At 36.0% G+C, this 26,630-nt stretch overlaps 1 protein-coding gene across 3 annotated transcripts in view; it reads left to right on the top strand.

Annotated features, from left to right (window-relative positions):
* TTC7B (tetratricopeptide repeat domain 7B) overlaps positions 1 to 26,630 on the top strand; it is a 134,893-nt gene that overhangs the window by 22,505 nt on the left and 85,758 nt on the right. For all 3 annotated transcript variants that reach the window (XM_027673400.1, XM_027673391.1, XM_027673407.1), the window contains exons 4-7: positions 12,075 to 12,205; positions 14,439 to 14,560; positions 24,935 to 25,013; positions 26,094 to 26,266. In XM_027673400.1, coding sequence (XP_027529201.1) covers positions 12,075 to 12,205; positions 14,439 to 14,560; positions 24,935 to 25,013; positions 26,094 to 26,266 — 505 coding nt within the window. The remainder of the gene's footprint in view (positions 1 to 12,074; positions 12,206 to 14,438; positions 14,561 to 24,934; positions 25,014 to 26,093; positions 26,267 to 26,630) is intronic.

Raw genomic sequence — 26,630 nt, 5'->3', positions numbered from 1 at the left:
GTGTGTGAGGATGTCTGTTGAATTTGTCACGTTCTTTCCAGGAAAATGCAGTCTTGGACTTGATCAACTTTAAGTACCTAAATTTGCTTATATCTCCAAGGAATCCCAGTAATTCAACTGAATCTTTTCCCAGAGCTCAGCTCTTCATTTTATTTGACCTCATAAGGATATAAAATGGTTGAAACATAGTGGCATAAATTTTGCAGAAAATATTAATATTAATAATTTCACTTAATTTAAATATAATGTATGCAAAAATAGAAAAATATGTATCTTTTCTACTCTGAAATGTTTTGTAGGTTCAGATTTAGAGATTAAAAAAAGAGAGAAGAAAACCAGCATATGAAGCCTTATTGATCTTGATTGGATTTTGCAGGTTTGGTCACTTCTACTGGGTGACTCGCTTCCAGTTTACCTGAGCAAACCAAGCAAACTGTTGGGGTTTTGTTGTTGTTTTGTTTGGGTTCAGAAACATCTTTTTTTGTTTCCAGTTTAAATGGAATTGAAGGGAATCTTAAAGATCATCTAGTTGCAAACCCCCTACTGTGGGTAGGGGCACCTTTCACTAGACCAAGTTGTTCAGAGCCCCATCCAACCTGGCCTTGAACACTTCAGGGATGGGACATCCACAGCTTCTCTGGGCAACCTAACCTGTTCCAGTGTCTCACCACCTCCCACAGAGAATTTCTTCCTGATATGTAACATAAACCTGCCTCCTTTCAGTTTAAAGCCATTCCCCCCTGTCCTATCCCTACCTGCCCTTATAAGAAGCCCCTCTCCAGCTTTCCTGTAGGCCAGTTTAGGTACTGGAAGGTACTCTAAGGCTCCCTTGAGCCTTCTCTTTTCCAGGCCGAGCAACACCAAATCTCTCAGAGGATTCATAAATTTTAATTTCCCTTATTCCCATGGTAGAAGATTGCAAGAATATAGTCCTTTGTATGTTCTAGAATGAGGTGGTAATCACAGAGCAGTCTTAAATTTAGTATTAAAAGTCTAGACAGGTTTAGAGTATTTAACAACTAAACATATGCTTGTACCCAGTAGTGTACATTTATTTCTCACTCTCTTTCCCCTTCTGGCTGGATTTTCTTCTTTCTCCTTGTAAGAGTGGACTATAAACTTTACAGTCTGAATTCGGAGTCTCTTCAGAGGTGATTGAGGTTTGTAGCTATTACGAGTTATTCTTACAGGGATTTTGTGCTTCACTAGGATTTGTATTTCTTCTTGTAAGTTCAAGGATAACTGGATTATATAAACATAAAACTCTTCAGGGTATGTAGATTTATTTCTTTGGCAGTCATAGCACCATGTTATTGAGCAGTGAGGGACTATCTGCAGCTGTTTGCAGTGTCCCAGCTGCACTATGGAGTGCTGTAGCCTGCAGAGACAATGAAAGATACCTGCTAGATTTGCCCCATTTCAATCCAGTTCCAGTGGATTTGGAGTCTTGTATGCTATTGTGTAGTGGTCTGATACTGCTGTTCTTACCACTGATAAAAGCATAGGGCATATAACTAATGGTAGTTTTTAATTGCCTTAAGGTTTTTTTCCTTGTTTAAGGTGGGACCACTTCCAGGTGCTTACCTTCTCACTCAGGTTTCATTCTGTAACCTCAGAGATTGAGTGGGATGCTTGAGTCGACATGTTTCCTCTTCTGCAGTTGTTACAGGGTACTTAAATGAGCACGTTGCACTGTAACAGTTGACAGTTCCATAGCTCACAACAAGCCCTTGGAAATTACCTGCTTTCCTCATCTTGCTCTTGCATGAGGAACATACAAACTATGTCTTTCTGTTGTTCACAGCACAGGAAGATTCAGCATTTGTGTATGGATGCAGTGAAGGGCAAAATTGGTTCAGGGGCAGGTTCAAGCTAAATTTTGCTGGAGTTTTATCTAGTGATGGCTAGAAAGAAGGGGAAGAGGAACAGCACTAGTGACAATGATAGGGAGAAAGAATGGAATTGGAACGTGAATGGGAAAGACAGATCCCTAAAGATATGCTCAACTCTCAGGGAGATGTGTGTGTTTATGTATGTGTATATATATGTGCACATATAAATATATGTTTGTATGTATTTATGTTGTTAGAAAGTAAGTAGTGAGAAAAATCCAAAGAAGGAAATTCTTCTTCTTCGGACTCTCCAGAGTTGAGTGTGTGTGAATGCATTACCCATCAGGGTTGTTTATATACTTTACTGCAAAATCTTCATTAAATTACAATAGTCTGCTTTACAAAAGTCTTTGTTACGATAGTCCAGGAAATTTAGTGTCATTGCACCCCTGAAGTCTTCAAATTGGAATAACTGTGAAACCAAAGAACTAAAGCTATCTGCTACCTGCAGCACGCTCACAAAGGAAGTCCTCAGATTTTTTTATTGCAAAAATGAGTTAAATGCATATATGTCTTTAAAAGAATGCTTTTAATTCGCTAATCTGCCTATAGCTTTAGTTGTGGACAGCCTAGTTATAAGACCATATGTGAGAAGAGGCATAATATGGAGTGATAATAAATTAAGCTAAGGATTCAAAGACTCTCAAACCCAGCAAGGAAGATAGTTATTATTTTCTTGGAAATGTGTAGGTAGAGAAATGCTGCTTCAAATCTTCCAAAGAAGGTTTCTCAATAGATTTGTCAAAATGCAACATTGTAGAATTTCAACAAAATTTCAAGAAAAAACTATCAAATTACCTTTGAAATATTTTCTGTTTCCTTTACATGTGACTGTTTGCCAGCCTGTGATGTGCGGGGAATCACAGTGCCTGAGCAATGCTGGAAAGTGGTTCCTGTCTGTTGCTCTTCCTAGAGAAAGTGTTCAAAATTGTTAGTGCGGTGATAAAGGCGTGGCTGCATTTTATCAGGCTGAAGAGCTTATAGATAGGTAGTTTGGTTTTAGTTTTTTCCTGGCTTCTGGCAACAAAAAATGTTGCTAGTGATGATGCGTTGTGCTTGATCCTGAATTAGAAGAAGATGTAAGATGGTCTGATGAAAAGTTATTTGCTGCTGTGTCCGTTAAAACAGCAGGGAGTAGACTTGTCATGTGAATGCATGATGAAAAGCCTCAGAAACTTGGTTAGAATAGACCAGGACAGCACTGTTTAGATATCCCTCATGTAAAAATTGTGAGGATATAGCTACCTCACGGTACACTGAATGTGATATTTTCGTGCCTTTCTTCACCATTTCGTGAAACTCACAGGTTAAAAACAGAGTTGTAGGAGAGGATAATTTTCTTTTATGTAGTTAACTTTATGGACTAACATACTTTTTTGACCTCACACTGACTTTTTATGTATATCTGTTTGTGCCCATAAAATACAGTTCTGATTAGACCTGGTGATTCCTTTACTTTAAGAAAAGAGCTAATTTTGATACTGTGCTTCTGAGTAATGGCTCTGTATGGGTATGTAGAAGGTGTTGTGTGGGATAGAATATTAATAAAATCATAGGTTTTATATTAAATACATAATTTTCAAAGATTCAAAGCCTTACTTGGAGACATTCAGGGGGACATTTAAAAAATATAATACAAAACATAAATTGAAAAGATGGAGCTTTTCAAATCAGTGGTCCACTTAGTATTTGCAAAAACATGAGAATGCTTATTTGGATCTGTTGGTGAGCTTTTCCCCCATCTGCTTGTAAATTCATTTGACACAAAAGCAAAGGAGAAGCATCTGATAAAACAATTTGCTGTAGCAAAATGCCTGTGGTTGGAGGTGCCAGCTTATTTCAAGAGTGTGTGATGAGGGAGAGAAAAATAGGCATAGAAGGATGACAGTGCTGAGGAAATGGGCAGGTTTGCATGACTTTGTTATTCCAAAGTGTTAGCCTGAGGGCAGGTGTATGAACATTGCTGGAGTTGGCTCCCTGAAGCTGTTGCCTGTTAGTCACAGGAGCACATCATGCCTTTTAGTATGAAGTTTTAAGGAGCAGTACAATAAAAAACCCAGATTTTTTTCCTTCTGCCACAAAAATAACTTGAACATCGGTACTGGTTATTAGAGCTGTGTTATGCAGTTCGAGCTAAGTTAAGAAATGAGGCTGGGCAGGGGGAGGAGAAAGGCAGGACAGTCTTGAGATTGTGGTGGCAAGTCTTGGCTCAAAGTAAAATGTGGATTTTGCACATTTCTGGCTGTATTATATACTTGATATTTGAATATCTACGTAGGAAGGACTACCTTCTGATAGATGGAGAAGGTTCCTTTGCTCAAGAGGTTAATTTTGTCTCTTTAGGGTCTATTTGTTTACTTTCTTCACTAGATCAGCTTAATTGGCAGTGCTGAATTCTGAGACTGAGGAAAATCATGAAGAATTGAAATAAGAGAAGTTATAAATCCATTAAGAAGTAATGAAAGAGTGCATTTATCTTACTTTTTTTTTTCATGTTAAGCATGTGTAAGTAGCTCCAACTTTTCCTACTTACTTTTCTTACAAGACCAATCAGAAAGAAATTCTCTATATGCTGTTACCATATGGAAGTATATATTTAGAAGCCATTTTAATGATGGCTGAAGTTAATATTCCCGTAGGGATGTGGCCTCTGGGAACAGGACAATTAAGTTTCTGCAAGTTTTCAGCAGTATATGAATGAGGTAATATACTGGAAAGCACACATAGGCATTATTCAAATACTGTACATGGCAGTGTCTCCCATGTTTCTAAGCAGTTTTGTTTGCTTGTGGAAGCAGGGATGAGATGCATACACAGTGGGATATTGAGGTGTTAATTTGGGGAGGTGCAACTTGTCAGGATCTCTTAAATAGCAAGTTTATATTTAAATAGGAAATAAGCTTATTGAAATTTTAGGTAACATAACTCTGATGCTGTTTAAGTCAAAAGACATAACATTTCTTAAAGTCTGCAACTTTGTAAACTTGATTTTGGTAAAGAGAATGTGTTTAATACAGTGTATAGATTAGTAGACTACTCCAGATATTCAAGATGGCTGTGTTGTATTACGGTAAAGAATTAAGTATATGAGGGATGTTGTCTGTAAGTTAGACTGTGTTATTACAGAATTGTAGCTTTATTGCTGCAGACTGTTTTACGTCTCATATTGCCTGTTTGAATAACTGTGTTTACATTTAGATGGTGTGTGTTGAGAAAGGTGAGACTATCTTTACTGCTGCTGACCCATATTCAAATTTAATGTTGCATTTAACAAGTTAAATGATTGGCTATTAATTAGTTCTGTTTACAGAAACATGGAAATACTCGTTAGGTTCAGTGGAAGTGTCAGGTGCATGTGAATTGCTACTCTGCAGTTAGGAAAAGATGCTGCACTTAACTTTAATCATATACAATTGTAATAGGATCTTGTGCATTGCTAGCCTGTGTCAGCAGACACCAAGCAGCTCTTCATGGAAGAATGCTAAATGAAAGCTGGTTTAGTAATTGTGCTGGGGATCTCTAGCCTCATTAGGCAATGGGTCAAGAACTCAGCTTGGGTTCCCTCCTCCTGTCTTGCTGTGCAAATGTTGCAGGCAGTTTCCAGCCCATGGCTGGGAACCCTGTGCCATGGATTCTTCAGACTTTCTCCATTAAAGCTTGTCTTTCCCCAGCCTGTGTTTATGACTTCTGCTCTGCTGGAGCAGGGACTGGGGGGAACCCAGACATTTATCTCACTTTCCTCAGTGCTGCTTTTAGCTGTGGTATTTGAAATATAAACACTGAATTAAAATAATATGCTTCTTATTAAAATAGAATTCTTTAGGACTTGAGCAGTTTGGTGGTATCTTTTTCTTATTCTTAGTTTCTTCCAAATCTTTAGAATTTCTTCAGAATCCTTCCTTTGGCAGAGTGAGGGGAGGAAAAAAAATGTTGTGCACAAATGAAAAATTAGTGATTTTTCATTTTTTTTCTCATGGCACAGGAAGAATGGGTATCACAGTGGAGCCAGAGAAGCTTGTAGGAGCAATCCTGAACATTTACAGCAAAACTGTAAATTCCGTAGTTAAATCATCTCTTTTCTCCTGAGCGAACAGCTTCCTTGATGTCCACTCTATGTACTGGTGTGCAGCAATTCTGCTTTTTTTGGGGGGGGGGGTGTCAGCAGAAAGATATTCACTCACTCCAGGATCTGCAGCAATTATCAGTCCTTATATCAGCTTTTATCTTTTGTTTGAACTTTTTCAGCCCCTCTACAAGATGCTGGTCTGTCAAAGGGCTGTACTGCAGCAAGAACTGTCTGGCACATGGTTATGAAGAAACAAATGTGTGTGTGAAAAATACTGATCTCTTTTGTTTAAAAGATATTGTAAAAGTCTGTTTTGTACTCTTAAGAAAATACAAAGATTTGAATTCATTACATTTAGAGGAAAAGAGTAACCAATTGTTTCAAAACAGTTATTTTGGATGATATTAAAAGAAATCCCAAAATATTGTTATGGTCTTATTGACTGCTTGGAGTAGTCAGTAGGTATTCAGTTCAGAAAAGGAGATGAGTATTTCTGCGCTTTTTTCTTTTCTCTTTTTTTGAGAAACTTCAAGGCACTTAGAAGCCCTAGCATAACTATGGCATTAGAAAAGCTGTGCTAATGTAATGACATTGCAGTATGAGCATGTGTGACCAAAAGCTGTGTTCAGCTCTGGAAAGTTTTGCCTATGTTGTTCTGCCTATCATCTAGAATGGAATTTAATTCTCTGTTAGTAGTCTGTGTTTAAAAGAGTGGCTAGCCAGAGGAGCTTCCCTTAAATTCAAATATGCTGGAGAAGAGGATATTGATCATTTTCCTGATGCCTTTTCTGGAAAACGTATATGGAACTAGCCATAGAGATCCTGCATTCTGACAGTTTTTGGAGACCTTCCCACCCTAGTCTTGGCATAAGGAGATGGGCAATTGAAGGTACTTGAAAAATCAGAGAAATTAATTGTTTGTATTTCCTTGGATGGTCTGTAGCAATAGGCAATTCCTACTAAGACAGTGCATCTGCAGTAATTATGAAAGTAAGAGGTAGTATATTTGCCTATTATCTATTCTTTTTCTCTTTTCCTTTATAATAATTACTTTGCAAATATCACTAGGGAATTGAAGAGGGAAAAAAACATGCTTTGCTTTCTAAAAAAATTCTCTGCAAGCAAGTCACAATCTTTGATTGAAGACTTCTAGAAATAAGTCTTTCCCTGCATTGAAATTAGCGGTGTTTGTTCTAAGTTCAGAAATAAACTGTGGGAGTTCCTTGTCAGCAATAACTCAGATTGTTCCAGTTTCTCTTTTAAAATTACTAATAAGTGTTTACCATAGTCTGTATAATTGTTTGTTCTAAATACATAGGCTAAACATGAAGTTTCTTTAAAAGGAGATGAAAGAGGTTTTTGTGTTACAGCATTTGGAACACTTACCAGTGTTGCTTTGCATATCATATGGGGAAGACTAAGTGCTGTGTACTCCAATACACTTGGATTTAACATGTCCGAGTAAGGAAACCAGGAAGCAAACCCAGAAATCTGTATCTATTGAAGCAACTCTCTCTCTTGAAAAAACATGTTTATTGACTCAAGTATAAAACAGTAGTTCACTGTTTTTCATCTGTCCTTGGACTTGCCTACTGGAAACAGTAGATAAACCATGGAGTCCATTATTACTTGTGGGCTCTAAAATTTATACAGGCAAGGTACTGGCTGGCATCATGGATAATCCTCAGATATACAATGCTATCAGTGTGATAGGCCTTAGCCTTGTGGTTTTGTTGTGTTTTTTAAATTATCTCAGTAATGGTCTGTGTGGTAAGAATCAAGATCTGAACTTTTGACCTTAGAGTAATTTTTGGTTTACTCTGTATGGTGAAATGGGAGTGTTAATTGGTTTTCCTGCAGAACTTTCTACAGAAGACTGGTTCTCTGTTTGTTTGGTTTCTAACATAAAAATGGTTGATTAACTACTTGTGTAGGACTTCTTAAGTATAGTTAGTTACCTGTTGTTACTGAGGCATCCTTTTTTTGGGCAGTGGTCAGTTTGTGCATATGTGGTGGTAGGGCCACCCTGGTCTTGTATTTGTGAAAAATGAAATAGTTTACTTGGCATAACCTTGGCCACTGATTTGAGACTATAGACACAAGAATGCCACTTGGAATAAGTGATAAAACTGTCTAGTGTTTACTTTCTCAATATTTTAAAAAATATGGGTAATTTATAAAGTTTTTGAAAATTTGAAGAAAACCTTTGCAAGTTATCATGTAATTTAAATATCAGGAATATTCTTTTCATGTCTAAATGCTGTGTGTTGCTCTTCTGCTCTTTTGACAAGCAATTTTAGAGTTACCTTGCAAAACATGTAAACTTAACTAGTATGGACTTGTATTCATTTCACTGCTTCTCACTTTCTTTTCTCTCAGGAGTCATCTTGCTTGATATCAGGACTAGATATGTATGAGATAAGTGTCCTCCCAAATTAAAACTGACCTAGTTTGTTGGAAGCTTTTATTTGAAGGTGGTTTTAACTGAAAGGGCGTAAACTTAAGTCATGAATATCCAAGTCATCTTGTGATACCAATTGTCATTATATTCTTGAATGCAGAATAAAACAAAATAATGAATAAAAACTAAATAAATCAGTAGCTATGACCTTTACAACAAATGCAATAATATTTTGTAGCAGTAATGTGTACCTATTTTCTGAATATCTCAAGGCAGTTTGTAAACAGTTAAAGAAATGCCTGCCTTTTGGGGGGAGAGTAGCAGAGATTCCTGCCTGGCAGGTGGGGGAAGAAACACAAAGGTGAGAACTGACTTGTCTGATTCTATGAGAAGTCTTCAGCAAGTAATTTAGGGCAATATGTGGAGTTTTTTTAAGTTCACGTGTTTCTCAATTCTATTATATTACCATGTGCTTTTTCTTTTTTTGGGGGGGGCCTAATGTAATGTTCCCTATTTTAATTAACTTCCATCATCTCTCAGTATTCTTATGAAGAAGTGGGCATTATTATGTGGTTGTTATTCCTGTGTTGCTGTGTATATCTGTTTAAAATAAATGGTGCTTTTATGTACTTTAATACATTATTTGTTAAATTTCATCTGTATTTAGGAAAAAAATTAAACGAGTAGTCTGGAGTGACTCAAGTTTTAACCTGTTACAGAATCAGAATTTATTCAGGATTTTTCATCTAGTTAATATGTTTTCATTTTTAATACAGTATTGAATTGCAATTATTCCTTGAGTCATCAAAAGATATACAGTGTGCAAACCATTCTGTTAAGTGGTCATTTCAGGATAGTTCGCCAAATAAAATTCCTGCTCCAAAGCATTGCATGCTTAAAATATACATACTTTCCTGGGTTGTAATAAACATACCAGAAAAATATAGTGAATAGTAATTATATGATAGAGTTTCTCTGAGAAAGAGTATTCTGTACTTCATCAAAGAACATTTAGAATTTAGTACTTCCCTGCTGCATTACTTAAAATTTCTGGCGGAGCACTGAAGTATTTTCATATCTTAAAGAAAATTCTCAGCTAAAATGAGAGAATGTCCTTCTAGTGAGTCTTTCAGATTTAAAAGATTATGGTTGTGGCCATAAAATATAAAAATAGAAAGAATAAATCTGAATCAAATCAACAAACAGTCAGTTGAATTATATGCTTCATGTAGGGGATGATACCTCTGGGGCATTGGCTCTCAGTGTCATGGGAAAGAAGGAGTGAGGAGGAGTGATCTGTGTACCAGCTATCTGGTGCTTTCGGTCATTTGATGTTTTTACTGCAGCTCATTTATTGTATTCTGTGGTCAGCTCTGAGATTGAAGGTGTTTGTGTAGACACTGCAAACTTTCTATCCAGTATCAACCTTACATTTAGATCTTTTTATCAGAGGGTCTGTTCAAGACTACTGTAGTAGCAGGATAACCGACTTTTTTCTATAGTGTAATCTTGCTGTTTTGGGAGCTCTGACTTACTGTTAGTAAAATAACCTCTCAGATATTTGTGATTTGATTGAAAAATTGAAAAAAAAAGCAGATTAGTGTTAGCTACTCTAGACTATTTGCAAATATATTAAATTTTTAGAAGTATGTTAGGTGAAAACTATGACATGTGAGAAAAATCCGGTGTCTGTTGTAAAACTCAGGTTTTGCAGGTTTTTAAGAGACAGGCTACTTGAGTATTTGCCATGCTTTAGGGATGTGTAGGTTTTTGAAAAGTATACTGGATGTTGTTTTTTCTTTAGCAGAGGGGTTAGTGCTGGAGTCAGAATTTCGTCTTAATTGGATGTATAGCTAGCAAATAGAGCTGTAGGTTATATGTTGTTTGTACTGGTAAAAGGGTGAACTGGAGAGTAAAGGTGGCCAACAAACTCTGATACAGACTTAAGGCATCCTCTCAAGCCAGAAATCTGTTTTTTTATACAAATGAGATATACTTTTACAGACCAGTATTGAAACTTAATAGATGTTCTAAAATAATCTGGAGGCAACAGATGTTGCATAGTTTTGAGTTTATCAATAAAACCCCTCCAAATTACATATCTTCTGAAGTTAGGTTTTTCTTTTGTAATTGCAATGAAACATACTGTCCCCACCTTGTATCGATTGACAGAAATCCTGTGATAAACTATTCTCTAAATTGGATTTGTGCTACCTGGCATTCTACAGACTTCTGCCCAATATATAACCATGTGTATTGTTGTTGGTTTTAGTTTCTTCAGCAATGGATTCTCAAAACTTTCAACGATGAATTGAGAATACACTCATTTAAATTGTGGATTATATTAATGTGGGAGCAGTTGAAGGCACTTTATGATCAGCATTTACTGCTGACAAGCTAAAAGAATGACCTGAAATACATCTCTTAACATGTGAAAGTGCTAGTTCAAATACAATTCATTATTCAAATAAATATAAAATGAGATAGTTGACTTGCAGATTGTGAGCGGGTGATCTGTTGCAGATCATAAACAGAAGAGAATTTTTGTTTACATGTAAGGGAAAACACCAAATTTTTTTTTTTAAAGTATCTTATATGAAAACCGGTAAATTTTTAATCTTCCCTGCTGAGTACTATTGAGGCCTCAAGTGGAGCCGTGTATCCTGTTTTGCACAGTGAGTCAAGATAGAGGTAACCAGTTGGAGAGTGTCAAGAGGAGATAAAAATTATTAACTGTCAAGGAAGCATGAAAAAAGAAATGAGTGAGAATTGACATTCTTTGTTACAAGCATGTCTCTCTCTCTAGATAAATACTGAAAAATGTTTTGTAAAGAACAGAATAATCTCTCTTTGAGGATGAATCGAAATAATAGTCTAGAGAGGGAGATCTAGACATTAGGAAAAAACACTAATTGTGAGAATAGTTGAGCTCTATAATAATTTGCATGTGAAGGTCATGGCATCCCTATTGTCAGAAGGTTTTAAGAACAGGTTAGGCAAGTATCGGAGGTTGGTTGATTCTTTGATCAGATGAATGGATTAATATTCTTGAGGTTCTTTCCAGCTCTTTAATTATCTTGAAAGTAACTGTAATAGAAGTGACTTGTGTAGGATATATGACTAATTAGTAAGAGTTGTAGGGTTTTTATTTGAGACAAGCAAAGATTATTTTTTTCCTTCAAAGCACATAATGTGTTCTTTGGATAAGGCCTGAGCAGAGAAGACATACATGGCCTTGGTGAGAGTGAGCTACCTCTTCTAAATTTAAGTACAAAAATTACACTTCCTAACACCTTGATTTCTTAAAATGTATTTGTTTTTATAGATGCTTTTGCCTTGCACAGTAACTAAGTTAATATTACCTTGAGTGCCTTTATTCACTGTGCGTTGGTTTCTATGATCATTCTGGAAAAATGAAGACAAATCCAGTGATGTAAAACTGGAATAGAAAGACAATAGGTACTTTAGTGGTCGATTGTCATAATGTCTTTTAAATAAAAATTGCTTAAAAAAATTGCTGCTTCTTGATTTATAACTATTAATTGTTATTAAATGTTATTTATATAGTTATTAGTGTCTGTATCAGGGGACCATACCTTCATTTCCTTTGTTTCTTCTCCTGGCTAAAGAGGCTTAACTTGGACTATATTTTGTGTATAATATTATATGACATTAGCTTTTAATGCTTCATTTGAATTTTTTTTTTACCTCCCAGGTCTCTGTCTTGAGAAGTTGCCAATTTCTTCCTCAGCTAGCAATCTCCATGTGGACCGTGAACAAGAAATTGTTACATGCTATGAGAAGGCTGGAGATATTGCTCTCCTGTACCTTCAGGAGATAGAAAGGGTAAGCTGGGGTGGTTTTCTTAATTGAAGAATTGTGTGGCTCATCTTTCATTGATGTGGTGTTACCAACAACTTGGTAACTCAACAAAAACATGTCTGATGTTTCTTTTCGTAGGACTTCAATGCACACCTACCATTGGGCAATAAATCAGTGTACCTTAATGGCTGTCTGGTAGCTATCCTTTGAATGTTATCTCATTCTGACCTCTTGGAAGACAGTGCCAGTAGGCTAAACAGGCACAGAGCTCCGAGTTACTGTGTATATTCAAGATGCTGATCTGAGGCCTCTTGTTACCCTGTGGTAGTTCATTCATGCACATGGGACTATGGTGTCTTTCAAACACACGTGTTGGAATATGTATATTGCATTTATATACTTACTAGATTTTCAGGTAATTCATAAAAGGAATTTAATTCAAAATGAAGCTGTGAAGATTGAAAATTAGTTTTGTTGATGCTTATTTGAAGCCAATAACATAATTGCACCTAAATTCTCTTTTATAAATTACTTGAAGGTAAAACTCAGACCTAACATTGTACCTGTCAGCAGGTACGATGACGTATGAATGTGGTGTCCAGAACAGTAACTGAAAGTGTTTGCTTCACCTAATAGGCACAATCCCAGGGCAATGGAAAAATTGTGATCTGATAGCCAGATAAACATAGGGTTTTAAAATGTAGATGAACTTCAGATAAATCTTAATAGTTCTATAAATTGAGTCAGGACAGTGTTCTTGGATTTGATAGCATATTTGTCAGTTTATCTCAGTAATATATTTCTTACTGTATGTATGTATGGCACTACAGTTACTGTCAAAATCCGAGGTACTAGATATGTAGGAGACTTGGATTTCTTTGATGAAAGCTGTTATATCTGAGCTTCTTAATGTTGTAGACAAGATATAACTTCTGGACAGTTCTGCAGAATATTAGGCAAGTTACTGCACCTCCCTTCCCTTTTATAAGTTATGGATTATGAATTATAGAAAGTTAAGCTTCATTTGGTGTTATTTTAAGTGGTTTTTTAGAGGAAAGAGAATTTGTGGTACCCTTTATTTCTAGTAGTTACACACTACTGCTTTTTATTTAGGCTTAAAGATACCTTTGAAAAAAAGCAATACACTTGGGACTCTGTTCTTTGCGTTGTGAATGCTGTTAGAATGAAGTGAGCTGGCAATATCTATCTGACCCTGTTTTTCAGACCTATTGCTTATGAGCCTCGGGCCTGTCACTTGACAGCTGTCTTTGAAGGGGTTATAGGATACAGTTAGGGTCATGCAAACAAAAGAAACGGGAAAGAAAACTTTGATGTGATGGGGAGAACAGTAATTCGCACTGTTTTTAAAATAGATACAGGTTTTTATTTTCTAAGGGGTTTTGTTTTGTTATTAGCTTTTAGTAGCTGGTAGACTGTACAGTGAATATGAAGGCAAATGAAAGCTGATAGCTCTCCATTTGGCCTAGTGGTTAGCATGCAGGACTCTCACTGCTGCGACCACGGGTTCGAATCCCAAGTCCCCCGGGCAGATGGTAGCTCGTTAGCCCTGTGAGGCCATCCATCTATGAGAAGGTCACTCTAAACAAACCTACGTCCTGAGGACCTCACTGCCATTGTCCAAGCTTGCTTGGCCCCGGCAGATGAACCTTAGGATTAAAGGGTGGGCTCAGTTCAGCGCAGGCTGTGTCTCACCTAAAAAATCCATTGCGCAGGCTGGAAAGGTAAAAGACCTTTCCCCAAAATCTTCGTTCGCGAAGACTGGCCATTATTATTTAATGCTGATGTAATACAGTTAAGTTATTGCTAAATTGTTTTTTGGAAGTCACTCTGGAGATAGCTTTTAATCTTACTGCTCTCTGCAGCAGTTTTTTTTAACCTAACAGGAGTTTTAGATTTTTGAATATCATCACCTCCTGCTAACTGAATAAGGTTGCAAATATGCTTTTCTATATTCTTCTCTTTTGTATACCATTCTTCACAAAAATTTTTGAAAAACTGTAATAAAATCTTGCTTAGCAGTATTTCTGCTTGGTGAATAAATTGGCTTTAAGGGTATATCCAGGAATGAAAAGGGTGGCAATGGAGGTAAGGATAGAAATAGTCCACTAGTCACTACCTACAGATGGCAAACATTTCTCCAACGTTAAGTATTAGCTTCTGTGTAAAAGTACACAAAGCTCGATTTTTATTTTTTTTTTCTAAATACATTTTTTCCCTTTTTCTTTTGTTTTATTAGGTAATTAATGCCAATATACAAAACAGAAGCCCTAAGCCAGGGCCCACTGCACATGAACAAGAACTTGGTTTTTTCATGGAAACAGGACTGCAAAGAGCACATGTTTTATATTTCAAGAATGGGTAAGATTTGATTCTTCTTTTATTGTGTTTGCTTTTTTTTTTAGGTTTTGTATTTGTGATTTAACTGGACATCATTGTTTGTAGCAATTATGGATTCTGTAATCATGAGGTCTCTTATTAATATAAGTAGTAACATTTTGATTGAAACAGTAAGACTGCCCATATTGTATTTATTTACATATTGTAAAATTATTTAATCAAAATGTATTCAACAGAAAACATTTTATAGTTTCACTTACTAAATATAAGAACTTAAAATACCTTAACTATTTGAAATTTATTATTGAACACTGTTAGAAAGTGATTAACAACATATTGAAACTCTTGATTTTTATAATTTTGATTTTGTAATTTTTTTCCAAATCTCTTCAGTTATGACTTATTTTAACATTATGCTGCAGGATAAATGTACATGAAGATCAACAGTATGTATATGAGTATACAATCTCCATTGTATCTGCTTTATAGATCCCTTTAGAGTCTGCATGGGAATTCCTTTATAATTTATTTTAAATAAGGCTTTCCTTAAAAGCCTAAAAATAAATGCAGTTACCGCACAAAATGAGAAACGGAATACAACTCTCCATTTTTAATAACTTCAAAACTGGGCACAAATGGTTTTTAAGTACATTTCTGACATTTGTTGAAATTACATAGTTAAAAAATTTGTTTGTGGGGCTTCTTATTCCACTAGGAAAACGTGGTTTGGTTGAAATATTGGAACTCTTGGTAGTACTGTTTTGCACCAAAAATGTTTTTTATTCTTTGAAATACATAAACCAGAGATGAAGGAAATCAAACAGTGTCTGTAAAGAGTTCGAGATTTTAATGTACTGATGGTAGGGTGAAAAAAGACTATCCAAGTTTTCAAAGTGTTCTGGGGGGCTTTCAGCATGGAAATGAAGTAGTGCTGCAATAACACATGATATGAGAGTTACACTTTAGTTCTGTTTTCATAATTTAATTGCAGGAGGAATGGAATGTTCTGAAAGCTAATTTTTTTCATTTACCAGAGCTAAAAATAAGATCTCTCTTTTCATGCCTGCACAAAAAATAAATAAAATACATGTATTGAAAAAATCCCTCTGGCAGTCACGGTTAAGAATAAGCTAAAACTTCCACAGTTTGAAGAATTTTGATGGAAGGCCAGGAATGGAAATGGTGCATTTAATCTGACATGTTGTGCGTAAAAGCAATCAGCAACAGACATAGCAGATTGCTATTAATGAGGAAAACAAAAATTAACTGCGCAAAAAAAGTCATGCAGTGGGTTGCTAAGGAACATCCAGCCCATAGGAGTGTTTTTCCTAGACCATAATCAGTTGGTCTGGTGTGAACTTTGAAAGGTGATTGTAAAGGGTGATGTGCATTTTAATCTTTCACAGTGAAGCTGCTGGTGATCTTGTTAGCTCCTACATAAGCATATAGTCTTTTTTGAAGTCTTTACTACAGTGATTCCTTGCAGTTTATAAGCTAATTACACATTATATATAAAATTTTTAATTCTTCTTCCAGATTCATTGGCCAGTGGTACTTTTTTTGTGGTACGAGACGGAGCAATGTGTTAGGAAAAATACCTCTGTGACAATCATTATTTTACATATTCCTGCCATTATATCCTTTAGTTTCCTTTTTTAATTCAGAGGCAGTCACAATTCTTTCAATATTTCCTAGTATGGTCATTACTCCAGGCTGCTTATTATGTTGCTTTTAGGGATCCCTTTTTTATTTTTTTAGTTTTAGACTTGGGTTTACCAAAACTGAAGAGAACTTTAAATATATTTTTGCTGATAAGGACAAATTTAGTTTATAGCCTACTTTTTAACACATCTATTTTAAGGACGTTTTGTTTTGTTTTTAAATGTGTCATCCCTCCTGATGTTAGATTTGTAGAAAGGAGATTCGAGATTTTCGCATTAAGCTTTGCAATGTACTTCAATTTTGATCTAAAATTGTAAAGATTATATAAACATTTTCAAGGAGAGGAAAGGTAGACATCTTTAATATAGGTGGTTTAGAAATGGAAGTGTTTCTTTTAAGTAAGCTGATTTTTGCAATTGAAGCTGGAGATGTTAAAAGGGCAGGAGGAGACAGGGAACCACTAGAATTTTGACTGCTTATGAATGATAAGGGGGAAGAAGAAAACTGTGCCAGTCTGTTTCTACAGACAGACTAAGCTTTTATTCATATTGCAATGCAGTGGAATCTCTGATTTGTGTATGTTTGTGAAGGGAACCTGACAGAGGATCTGAGTCTGAAGTAAGAACTCCTGTCACCAAACTATAACCTGGCATTGGTGTGAGTCAGTTCAGATGTTACCCTGTTACCAGCACAGTGGCTGTAGTACTTCATTCACTGGAGCATGATGAAGGATCTGAGCAGATGTTTACGGATCTTTCGCTGTTTTTTTGGACTTCGGTTCCACTCCAGTGAGCGCTAATAAATCTCTCAAAATCTGCTGGAGGATTTAATTTGTCTGAAATCCTTTTGTTATGGAGTGGGTTTTTGTTTTTGTTGCGTGTCTAGCAGTCAGTTGGCTAATCAACTCTTTTAATTACATTTCTTCCACTAGACATGGAACCATCATTTTTGTGTGGGTATGTCAGTTACACACAAGAAAAGAAAACAAGATAACTTTTTTTCCTATCTGGAAGACCATAATTTCAGCAGTAACATAGGGAGTATTGCTGCCTGCCGAGAAAGCTGGTTGAACCACTTCAAATTTCCCCTTTGTTTGCTAACTGTACAGAGATTTTATTTTAAGTCAAGTAATCAAGCTTTTTAGATGATTAAATGATTATCTTTCAGGTATGCATTATCTTGTATGAAAAACTAGGAAGTATTTGAAACTTAACTTAGCCTTACTGCTAAGTGGTGGTATTTTGAAAGTACATGGAAATGCAATTAGTTTAAAAAAAAAAGTGGAATTATTCTGAAGCATAGAGTGTTATTTTAGTGCTCTGTTAGAACACAAAACTGAAATTAATGATTTCTTCTGAAGTGTACAGAATTTTATTAAAGAATCAAACTACACACTCATTTTTCACTTGAGAGATGAGGAACATTTCTACTTGGAAATGAGAAACAAAGAAGTTCTGGAAGCTATTCTAGAACTTAAAGTAGGGTTTATGTGTTTTTAAAAAAAATTGAAATATATAAATTTACATGTCTTTCAGGCTGATTACATGACTTGTTTAGTAATTGCTTTGTAATTTCATATTGAAGGAGGTCAAAGTCGTGATGTTTTTCCCAGAAAACCTATGAGCACAGGAACTTTGACATTAGCATTTAACATAGCTATTTTCAAGTACAATGCCCCTGAGGAAGAAAGGACAGTCGTTTATGTACCCATTGATTCTTCTATCCTAGTATTTGTTTTGTATTCATGTTATGAGATTTTAAGTTTGTCTTGTTTATGGTTTTTATTTTTGAGGTAGTAATATTCACAAATGCACTGGAAGTGTATGCTCCTAAAGCAAAATTGCATTCTGTTTGAATTCTAAAATCAGGTGTCTGTTATGTGAAAACCAGACTTTCCTGGCTTTCAGAGATATTTTTCGTGGCTTCTCCTTTATTTCACACCCCCTCCAAGGATATTGCTCTGTCAGAGTCCAGGATCCAGACTGCAATTTGGTCTAGTCTCCATATATTTCACATGATGAATCAAAGGCTGGGGAACCCGGAGCAGATCTGTACTCCTCATGGTGCCGTTAACCTGTGCTGGCACAGCTGCAGTGAAGGAAGACCTTCCCAGCCTTCTCCAGGAAGTTGTTTGTCATAGATGGGCTTTTTCTCAATAGAAAATTAACCCAGGGGAAAAAAAAATCAAAAAATCAACCAATTTTTCTTCATATAATTGCTGTAATTGATTTGTATTGACTTACAAAATGTTTGACAAGCACAACAAAAAGCCCTCCTTAGAGTTTAAGACTTGTCTATGTAGAATTTTTTTATCTATTTTTCTTTTTTCACTTTAGCATATAATAGGAATAGCATAGGAATATAGCTCTCATGCTAGTAAGTGAGGAACACTGGATGGAAGGCAATCTAAAAATCCATATCATCCTATACAGTGCTCACAGCCAGGGATTTTACAGTGAAGAAATCCATGAGAAAAGGATTTATGTAAATGCTTGACATAAATGCACATCTAGACACTGGTTGATCAGCTCTCTACTGTATTAGAATACAGTGCTAGCTACCCATCACTCTCTGAATCTCTTGAGATGTTGTTGCATATCCTACATCAGTCTCAAAACAAGTTGGTGATTCAGTAAAGAATAGAAAGTAAGATGAAATTCAAAAACATTGAAATTCCATGAAGTATCACATTCCTTATATATGAGATATCGCTGCTGTATTGGAAAGCAAACAAAATTACTTCTGTTGCAGTTTATTCTGGATGTACCTGCTTTCATGTTTGTGTGGTGGTGTCAAGAGAAACAGTAAACAAAATGGTTAGTGTCCAGACATTGTAAAGTGGAGTTACCTGCTCTCATCTTCTCCATACCTACACTCCTAACATGCATTTTTCTTGTTTGACTTTTGCTGGTTCAGGTACTTGTTTGGTTCTTCTGTGGAGTCTTTTCATTCTCCAAACCAGCAGAAACCAAAGAGCAAAGAGATCATAGCCTTCGGTCATATTAGTGAGAACAATTGATTCACTGCAAGGTGTGATAATGGCTGGTGTGGCTGTCAGAAAACAGATAGGACCATGCAAGTGAGAGTAGGAAGATATCAAGAAGGAAGAATGGTGGAAAAAGGGAACACTAAGAGATGAGAATGGGGAGGATGAGATCTTTCTCTTTAGGCAGTGAACCATTAAGTCGACTAAGTACAAGTGAAACTGCAGTCTAGGCAGTGTGTGTTTTCATTTTGAATGCATGAATGCAAGACTTGCTGCTTGATTGGACTGTTTCAAGTACTTAGGCTTGTGTGGCTCTAATGGCACACTGAAGATGTTTCATTTATAAGCCTAAACGTCAACTGAGAACTTTTAAGCATCAAGCAAACATGATCTTCTGTAGTGAATTTGAGATAACTGGGATTTTTCTTTCTGCATGAGTTAACAATAAAATGAGAAGTGTGTCACAATGATTTTTTTTTTGAAGTAGGCTTTTTTTTTAAAAAAAAAGAAGAGTAGTTTAGATTCTGGCAGATAATTAGGGGTTTTCTACATTTTATTCGAAAAGTAATGTCCAGTGATAATTAATGTTTAGTTGAAATTACATGGTATTGTGGGAATATTGAAACTGTAAGTATAAAACAAAGAGAGGGAAAACAGAACTGTCTGAAATTGCAACTGTGTTGCCTCTGGGAGATGATATCTAAATGTTTACCAGGATGTTTTTCTAATTGTGGAGTAAATTATGCTTCCCCTCCACCCTCTTAAAGCTGAGGGAAACCAGACACAGACATTAGTCACAACCATCTGAAGCATCTCTATTGTGCATAGTACTTAGTCTTGTCCGTTTTGTCAGCCTTTAATAAAGTTATTGCAGAGAGCCATAGAATGTCAGTCCTTTTAGTTTTTCTTGTAGCTCATCTTTTGAGGCTGTATAAAGCAGAGGGTAAGTGACAGGCCTTGGTATTAGGATGTTCTGTTGCTACAGAGTTCATCTCTTGATTTGTCACATTTCTTGCTTTTTGAAATAACTTGTTTCAATGTGAAGTCATTTCTCCTCTTAATACTGTGTAAATTACTCTTAATTGGCTTAAAATAATTAGCTAGAGTGTATGGATTTAAATAATTTTTTTTTTTTGGTAAACATATCAGTCCTACTGAAGTTACTGAAATGCCACTGTTCTGATTGGCATGTGTACTAAGAGTTTTGTCTGGTCTTACTCCTTACCTTTAAGATAATTCCTTTCTTTTATTTCCTGTTTGAATCCTTGGAAGAAATACCCCAAATTTAAATCTTACAGTATCAATGAGTTTACAACCATTGCATTTCTTTTTCTTTATATAAATATAGAGAGGAAGGCAGAACAAAAGAGAAGGTACATTTGGAATGTGAGCTCAATTCCAAAAGGCCGTTTCCATTTTACCACTTTGATCAAGCCCTGTAGATCTCATTGTTCTTGGTTTTTCTTTTTTAAAGGATGAATATTTTAAAAATGTGATACAGTAAGCCTCAGCAATGAGGTAATAATATAATTAGCTTAGCCTATTCACTAGTGTGGCTGCATGGCTCTGGATATACTTTTCTCTCTTAAATGGGAGAAGTACTTACAATTTAGCCACCAAATTGCAGAGCAGGTGAGGGTTGGTCTAAGATCACTTACCAAAATTTATTCTAATTGCGTGTTTAATCTTTAAAAGGCAATGGTAGACTAAATATTTGGGCTTTTTGATTGATAAGCATAAGGAAAATGCCTCACAAACAAAGCCCTTCTCACAGTAATGGAGGAGATACTACCAAAATACACTGTAAGTACAGAGTAAAGTATCAACCTTTCTGAGGTTAAATTTAAAACATTTCTTTTGTAGCCTGTTTTGAGTATGTTGTGATTAGATCTCACTACCTTTGTTATAAGGAATAGTGTTTGTTTTTTTTATTCTAACATCACTCAAATGTAGATTGCTTCTTGTTAGCAGTTTCTTTCATTCTTTTCTACTTTTTGGGTGTGTGTTTAAAACTACAAAAATAAGAAGTCATTTCTGGGGGGTGAAGTTTTTCTGGACCTCTTATGCCAAACCCCTGTGTTGTCTGATGCCAGACATGCTTTTTTAAACCAATAGACTTCTTGGTGGTGATGGTGACAAGTACGTTTGTGCCTAAAGTTTTCTACTGCTGGCCTTCATGGCTATATACAAGTCTTCTGATTCTGTGTTGGAAGTTTATCCTTGGTGCCCCTTAATTTTCTTCCTGCACTTGCCTTGTGTCATATCTACAGTTACTAATTTCTGTCCCTTTTTAGGAGTGAGCACCTTTGCATGGGTGCAGTTAAAATATTTTCTTTATTCTAAACAGAAACAGTGTTTGAAATTTTCAAAGGAGCATAAAAGTTGATCTTGTATCACAGTAATTAATTAGGTTCTAACATGAATTGTTGGGTTTAGGGTGCAAATATGTAGACACAAGGATGCAAATATACCCTAAGGGCATCGATCTGCCTAGACTTTCAATAGATCTTGGTTCTCAGCCTAGCTGGCAAATTGCTACTGAAAGAGTCAAAGAAGATTTAAAGCAGCAAACATTCTAATTGTCTTTAAAACCGAGGAAGGTGCAATTCTGACTGGAGGCAGTGATATAAACCATGCGTGTAACTTGCAGTGTCCATCTGTGGATTGTCTTTGTCTTGACTGAAAACGTGTCAGCTCTGAGTGTGTGTTAATGTTAAAATTCCTTGTCTCGAGAAAGGAAAGGATCTCAAAGTCGTTTACAGACACTGTGGAACTATGTTTTCTAAGTTAATGTGCCCTTTTGCTCTGGCATTCAGTCAGCACGGCGGAACTGCTAACATGAAGGCACATCGTAGTGAAAAGCAGGTAAAAGCTGTGTGTGTCCTGGGCTAGGCAGGAAAAGTATGTGCCGGAATAGCTGCCACTCTTCTCCCCAGTGTTACAGACTGTTAACAAATACAGGAAATGTACTTTGCTAAAAGCAGCGTGGTGTGGAGACCTACCATATTTTTCATGGTATATTTTGCTTCATTTCTTGTCTCTCAAAGCATTTAACTCAATTTTGGGCTGATTTTAGATTGTAGTTTTGAAGTCTGTTTTTTAGTATATTTCACGTAGAAGATGCTTGACAAATCTGTATTGTGTTTGTGTTGACTTGTGCAGTGGATCAATGTTAAATGCTTTATGAAGCAAAAACTAATTCTGTATTTTAACTGCTTTTTTTCTTATCATTCTTACTGCTTCTTCCATGATACAGTAGAACTTCAGTCACAAATTTTAGTCCCTTGTAGATGCTTATGAAAATGTAATAGGCAACTAATAACAACCTGTCATGAAGTTTTTAAGGGCTTGTGAAAGTTGCATATTTTTTCATGAAGTATTTTTTTATTGTTCTTGTAACACATCAAAAGACATAAACTTCATATGGAAAAAAATGCCAGTTCCTAGAATTTCATAAAGGCATTGTGGTTTGAAGTTCTACTACATAGTATATGTTTCATCTGCACTGGGAAGATAAAGTTTCAAGCTGACAAGTTCTTGCTCATAACTCTTTTTTGACAATTTTACAGGGATCATTTCAGTTTTTTGGCAAGTCTATTTTTTTGTTGGTTTTTTTTTTGTTGTTGTTGTTGTTTTTTTAAATCTTGTTTTGAGGACACGTCTGTCACTTTGAAAGACGGTCTTTGAGAGAGACCTCCATTCATGGGAAATATGCACTTAAGGCAGAGGACTTAAAGCCGGGATTCCAGTGATCTGCTGTTGGCTCTCCAAAATATTTGACATGTGGTATTAGTGAATGATATGTATTTTGGCTTTCCAAAGGTGCCAAATGTATCAGGCTTTCAATGAGTTTGGAGGATTTCTTAAAATTTGGGCTACTGACTTTCTGTACTTCATTAGTATATGAAGTTGGTGTATTATACATTAGCTGTTGTGGCCTGCCCGTGTGAAATATATAAATCAACGTTATCTTTCAAACAGTCATTTCCATGCGAGGCATTTACACAAGATGAATTTTCTTTAGTATATACTGACTGGTCACTCTGTGATCAAGCTCTGCTTTAGCATGTGGGCTTTTTACAAACAGTTACTATTTCTTGTGTGACTGGTGATTATTTCTTTTTAGTCAACTGGTGGCATACTTTGACATAACTTTCAACCTGTACATTCAGTTTTTTGTTATTTGAAAATGTTACTTCTTTTTAAACGAGCTTTTATATAAAAGTATTTTAGAAGGTGAAGTTGTGCTAACGAAAGATGACATCTGTGCTAGTGAAAGATGTGGTGGAGACTAAAGTTTCTGAAATACACTGATAATTATGTAAAACAGAACAGAGATGAGTGCTGTCATGTAATATGAAAAGTAAAATAAATGAGTAGATCTCTAGGTAAAGAGATAGGAGTTCTGCAGGAGTTCGGCGATTCTATAGCAAAATCTCTTGCATCAGCACTGGTTTCATGTATTCTGCAACTAAATTTAAAGAAAGTATTTATATAAAAATGCTGTCTTTTTTGAATTTGTACAGAGTTGCAATTCAGAAGATCAGTATTTTATATATATTTATAAATAAAGACAGCAGAGTAAGGAAGGCAATTTCAACATCAAATTTATAGTGCAGTGCTGTAGAGCTTTTACTTACAGAAAGCTTACATAATATGTAATATTTCTTTTCTCATTTGAGCCTGTCTTAGGTAAATGTTATGTAGCTTGCGCGTAACATCACACCTTAAGATAATACAACTATATGACGTAACAGCAATGATTTAACACAAAATATGCTTTTGATAAAATGATTTTGTTCTGTAACTAAACTTCAAATACTGAAATTGCTGTCCTGTATTTTGTATTGAGGTGGCAGAATTCAGTTTTGGAGCTCAGCAAAAAGCCAACCCAGTTCTTCACCAGTTCAAAGACAAATGGTATTAATATAAAATAAAATATTCTCAACTGCTTTTATGTGCAATAAAAAACCCACAACTGATCTAGAGACGAGAAAAAGATAACGCTGGAAGACCATTCAAAATAATCCATTTTTTAATAAGAAAGTTCAGGTCTGCTAAAATTATTAGTATGAATGATGCCTCTGAGGGTCTTGAATCTCTGCAAAAGGTGTTTAGGCAGAAGAAGTGGAAGAAGCATAGACAAAGAAACTTGAGTTGCAGAAGCCATACCAAAAGACAGCTAGAGTCAAGAACAGAACACTGATCCCCCAGTCCTCGTCTGGCCACACAGGGCGCCTTAATGTATTTGTGCTGTTTCCCTTCTGAAAAGGCACTCAAAATCTTACATTACTTTCACTGAGAGTTGCAAGGTCTACTTGTTTTTTATCTCCCTATTTTAAGGTGTCAAGAGGTAGCTAAAATGGATTTTTTTCCCCAAAAAAGTTTATACTTTGAAACCCAATGTCATTGAAAATTAAACTATTGTAGTAGTGAGACCAACTTCAGTTTTGTTTTTTTCTCTTTTTGAGGTGGTTGCTTCTTACTTTTTTCCTTGCTTTCCCTTGAACTATCTACTGATCATGAAAATGTTTGTTTTTTCAATAAACTGGCAGGGAATGTTGTTGTAGTAATCAGTAGTGGGGTTCCCAGATGAATATGGCTATCTGTCTATCTCACAGAAAGGCAATGAGGCTATGCAGGGGAAAAAAAAAGAGAGCATGTATTTTAACAGTTTTATCAAATAATATATTATGGTGTTACTACATCCAAGTTGGAATACTGTCAAATTCTATGTTTATATACAGGAACTTGACAAGAGGAGTTGGTAGATTTAGAGAGTTACTAAGAGCTGTTGAAACAAGAACTACACAAAACCTGCGAATGGTAAGTTATAGTAAACCACATTCCTATTGCAGCATCTGAATTTTGGTAGGCAGGTAAAGCATAAGTAAATATAGTGGATGAGTTAGAGATGAATAGACAGATACATACCATATTGATAAGGACCTGTTATCCACCAGTTTGTAAGGTTACATTTCCTGGCTTAAGTGAATGCAGCCTCAGTCAGCACACAAACTATAACTGTACTGAGTTGACCTTCTCTGGCTGCCAGACCCACCCAGCTGCCCTTGGACTCCCCTTCCTTAACATGACGGGAAGAAATAAGCTAGAAAAGCTTGTAGGCCGAGGCAGAGCCAGGCCGTTTGCTTACTAGTTACTGTCACAGGCATAACAGACTGTTCTTGGGGGACATTAACTTCATTTAATTGTCAATTAAGAGAGAATGGGATGGTGAGAAACAAAGACAAAAACTAAAACGCCTTCCTCCCACCCCGTTTTCCCAGGTTCAACTTCAGTCCTTGACTCCTGACTCTTCTACCTCCTCTCCCTACCCTCCCGTTCCCTGAGTGGTGCATGGGGGGTGGAGGGTTGTGGTGAGTTCCTCTCTACTGCTCCTTAGTCCTCACACTTTTCCCATGCTCTCCAGCATGGAGTCCCTCCACTGGGCTGCAGTTCCTTCAAGGAATATCACCCTGCCCCACCATGGTCCTCTTAGCAGGCTGCAGTGTGGACTATCTGCTCCACTGTGGTCTCTCCCACGCAGACAACTGCTCCAGGCCTGGCGAGGCAGTAGAGGTTATTGAGAACAAAATGTCTGAAAATATACCTGCATGTGCTCTGCTCATAGGAGCAGCAGTTGGTGTTGTTGATACTTCAGAAGTATCTGGATTTAACTGATATTATTGAGAAGTTGTTTGTTTTTGCCATTATTTTCTTTGTGTTTAGAGAATTGAACTGGGAACTTTCACTTCTTAAATAGCAGTGTACCTGTTTTTTTGGATGTTGTAAAATAACAGAAAATATATTCTACATAACTAGTCTTCATTAGAAAAAAATCTGAGCATTTTTTAAGAGTTTGTATTCAGCATTTCTAAAGAAAATATTTATCCTTCGCTTTTACAGACGATAGCAAGACAACTTGCAGAAATTTTGTTACGAGGTATGTGTGAACAGAGTTATTGGAATCCACTGGAAGATCCTCCTCACCAATCGCCCCTAGATGATCCACTTCGAAAAGGTTCAAATACTAAGAATTATGCACTCAGTAGAAGACCACGTGTATACACTGGAGAAAAGTATGGCTGAGTTTATATCTCTTTTGTTTCTATAATTGCAGTTGTAACCCAGTGCACTGATTAATTTATTTTATCTTTTTCAAAACGTAGAAGGAATTTAGCAATATGAATGGGAATGTTTCCCATGCTGTCTGTGTGTATATATATATATATATATACATATATATTCCCTGAATAGAACTAGGGAAGGAACACGTTTCTCTAAGCAGAAGTTTGTGCTGTATACATGAGACAGTTTGTTCTCAGTTGTAAAAATTTTTAGTTCTTCTATCATGATGTATCTGGTAAAGTCATTATCTTTATTATACCTGGGCTATAAAAGAAAACATTAATTGGATGGCAAATCAGAGACTGCACAATTTAA

The sequence above is a fragment of the Neopelma chrysocephalum genome, unplaced genomic scaffold (genome assembly GCF_003984885.1).
Source record: "Neopelma chrysocephalum unplaced genomic scaffold, ASM398488v2 Primary Assembly neopelma1_24, whole genome shotgun sequence".
NCBI classification, from domain to species: Eukaryota; Metazoa; Chordata; class Aves; order Passeriformes; family Pipridae; genus Neopelma; species Neopelma chrysocephalum.
The sequence above is the reverse complement of the archived record's forward strand: the minus strand, read 5'-3'. Positions and strand labels throughout refer to the sequence as shown.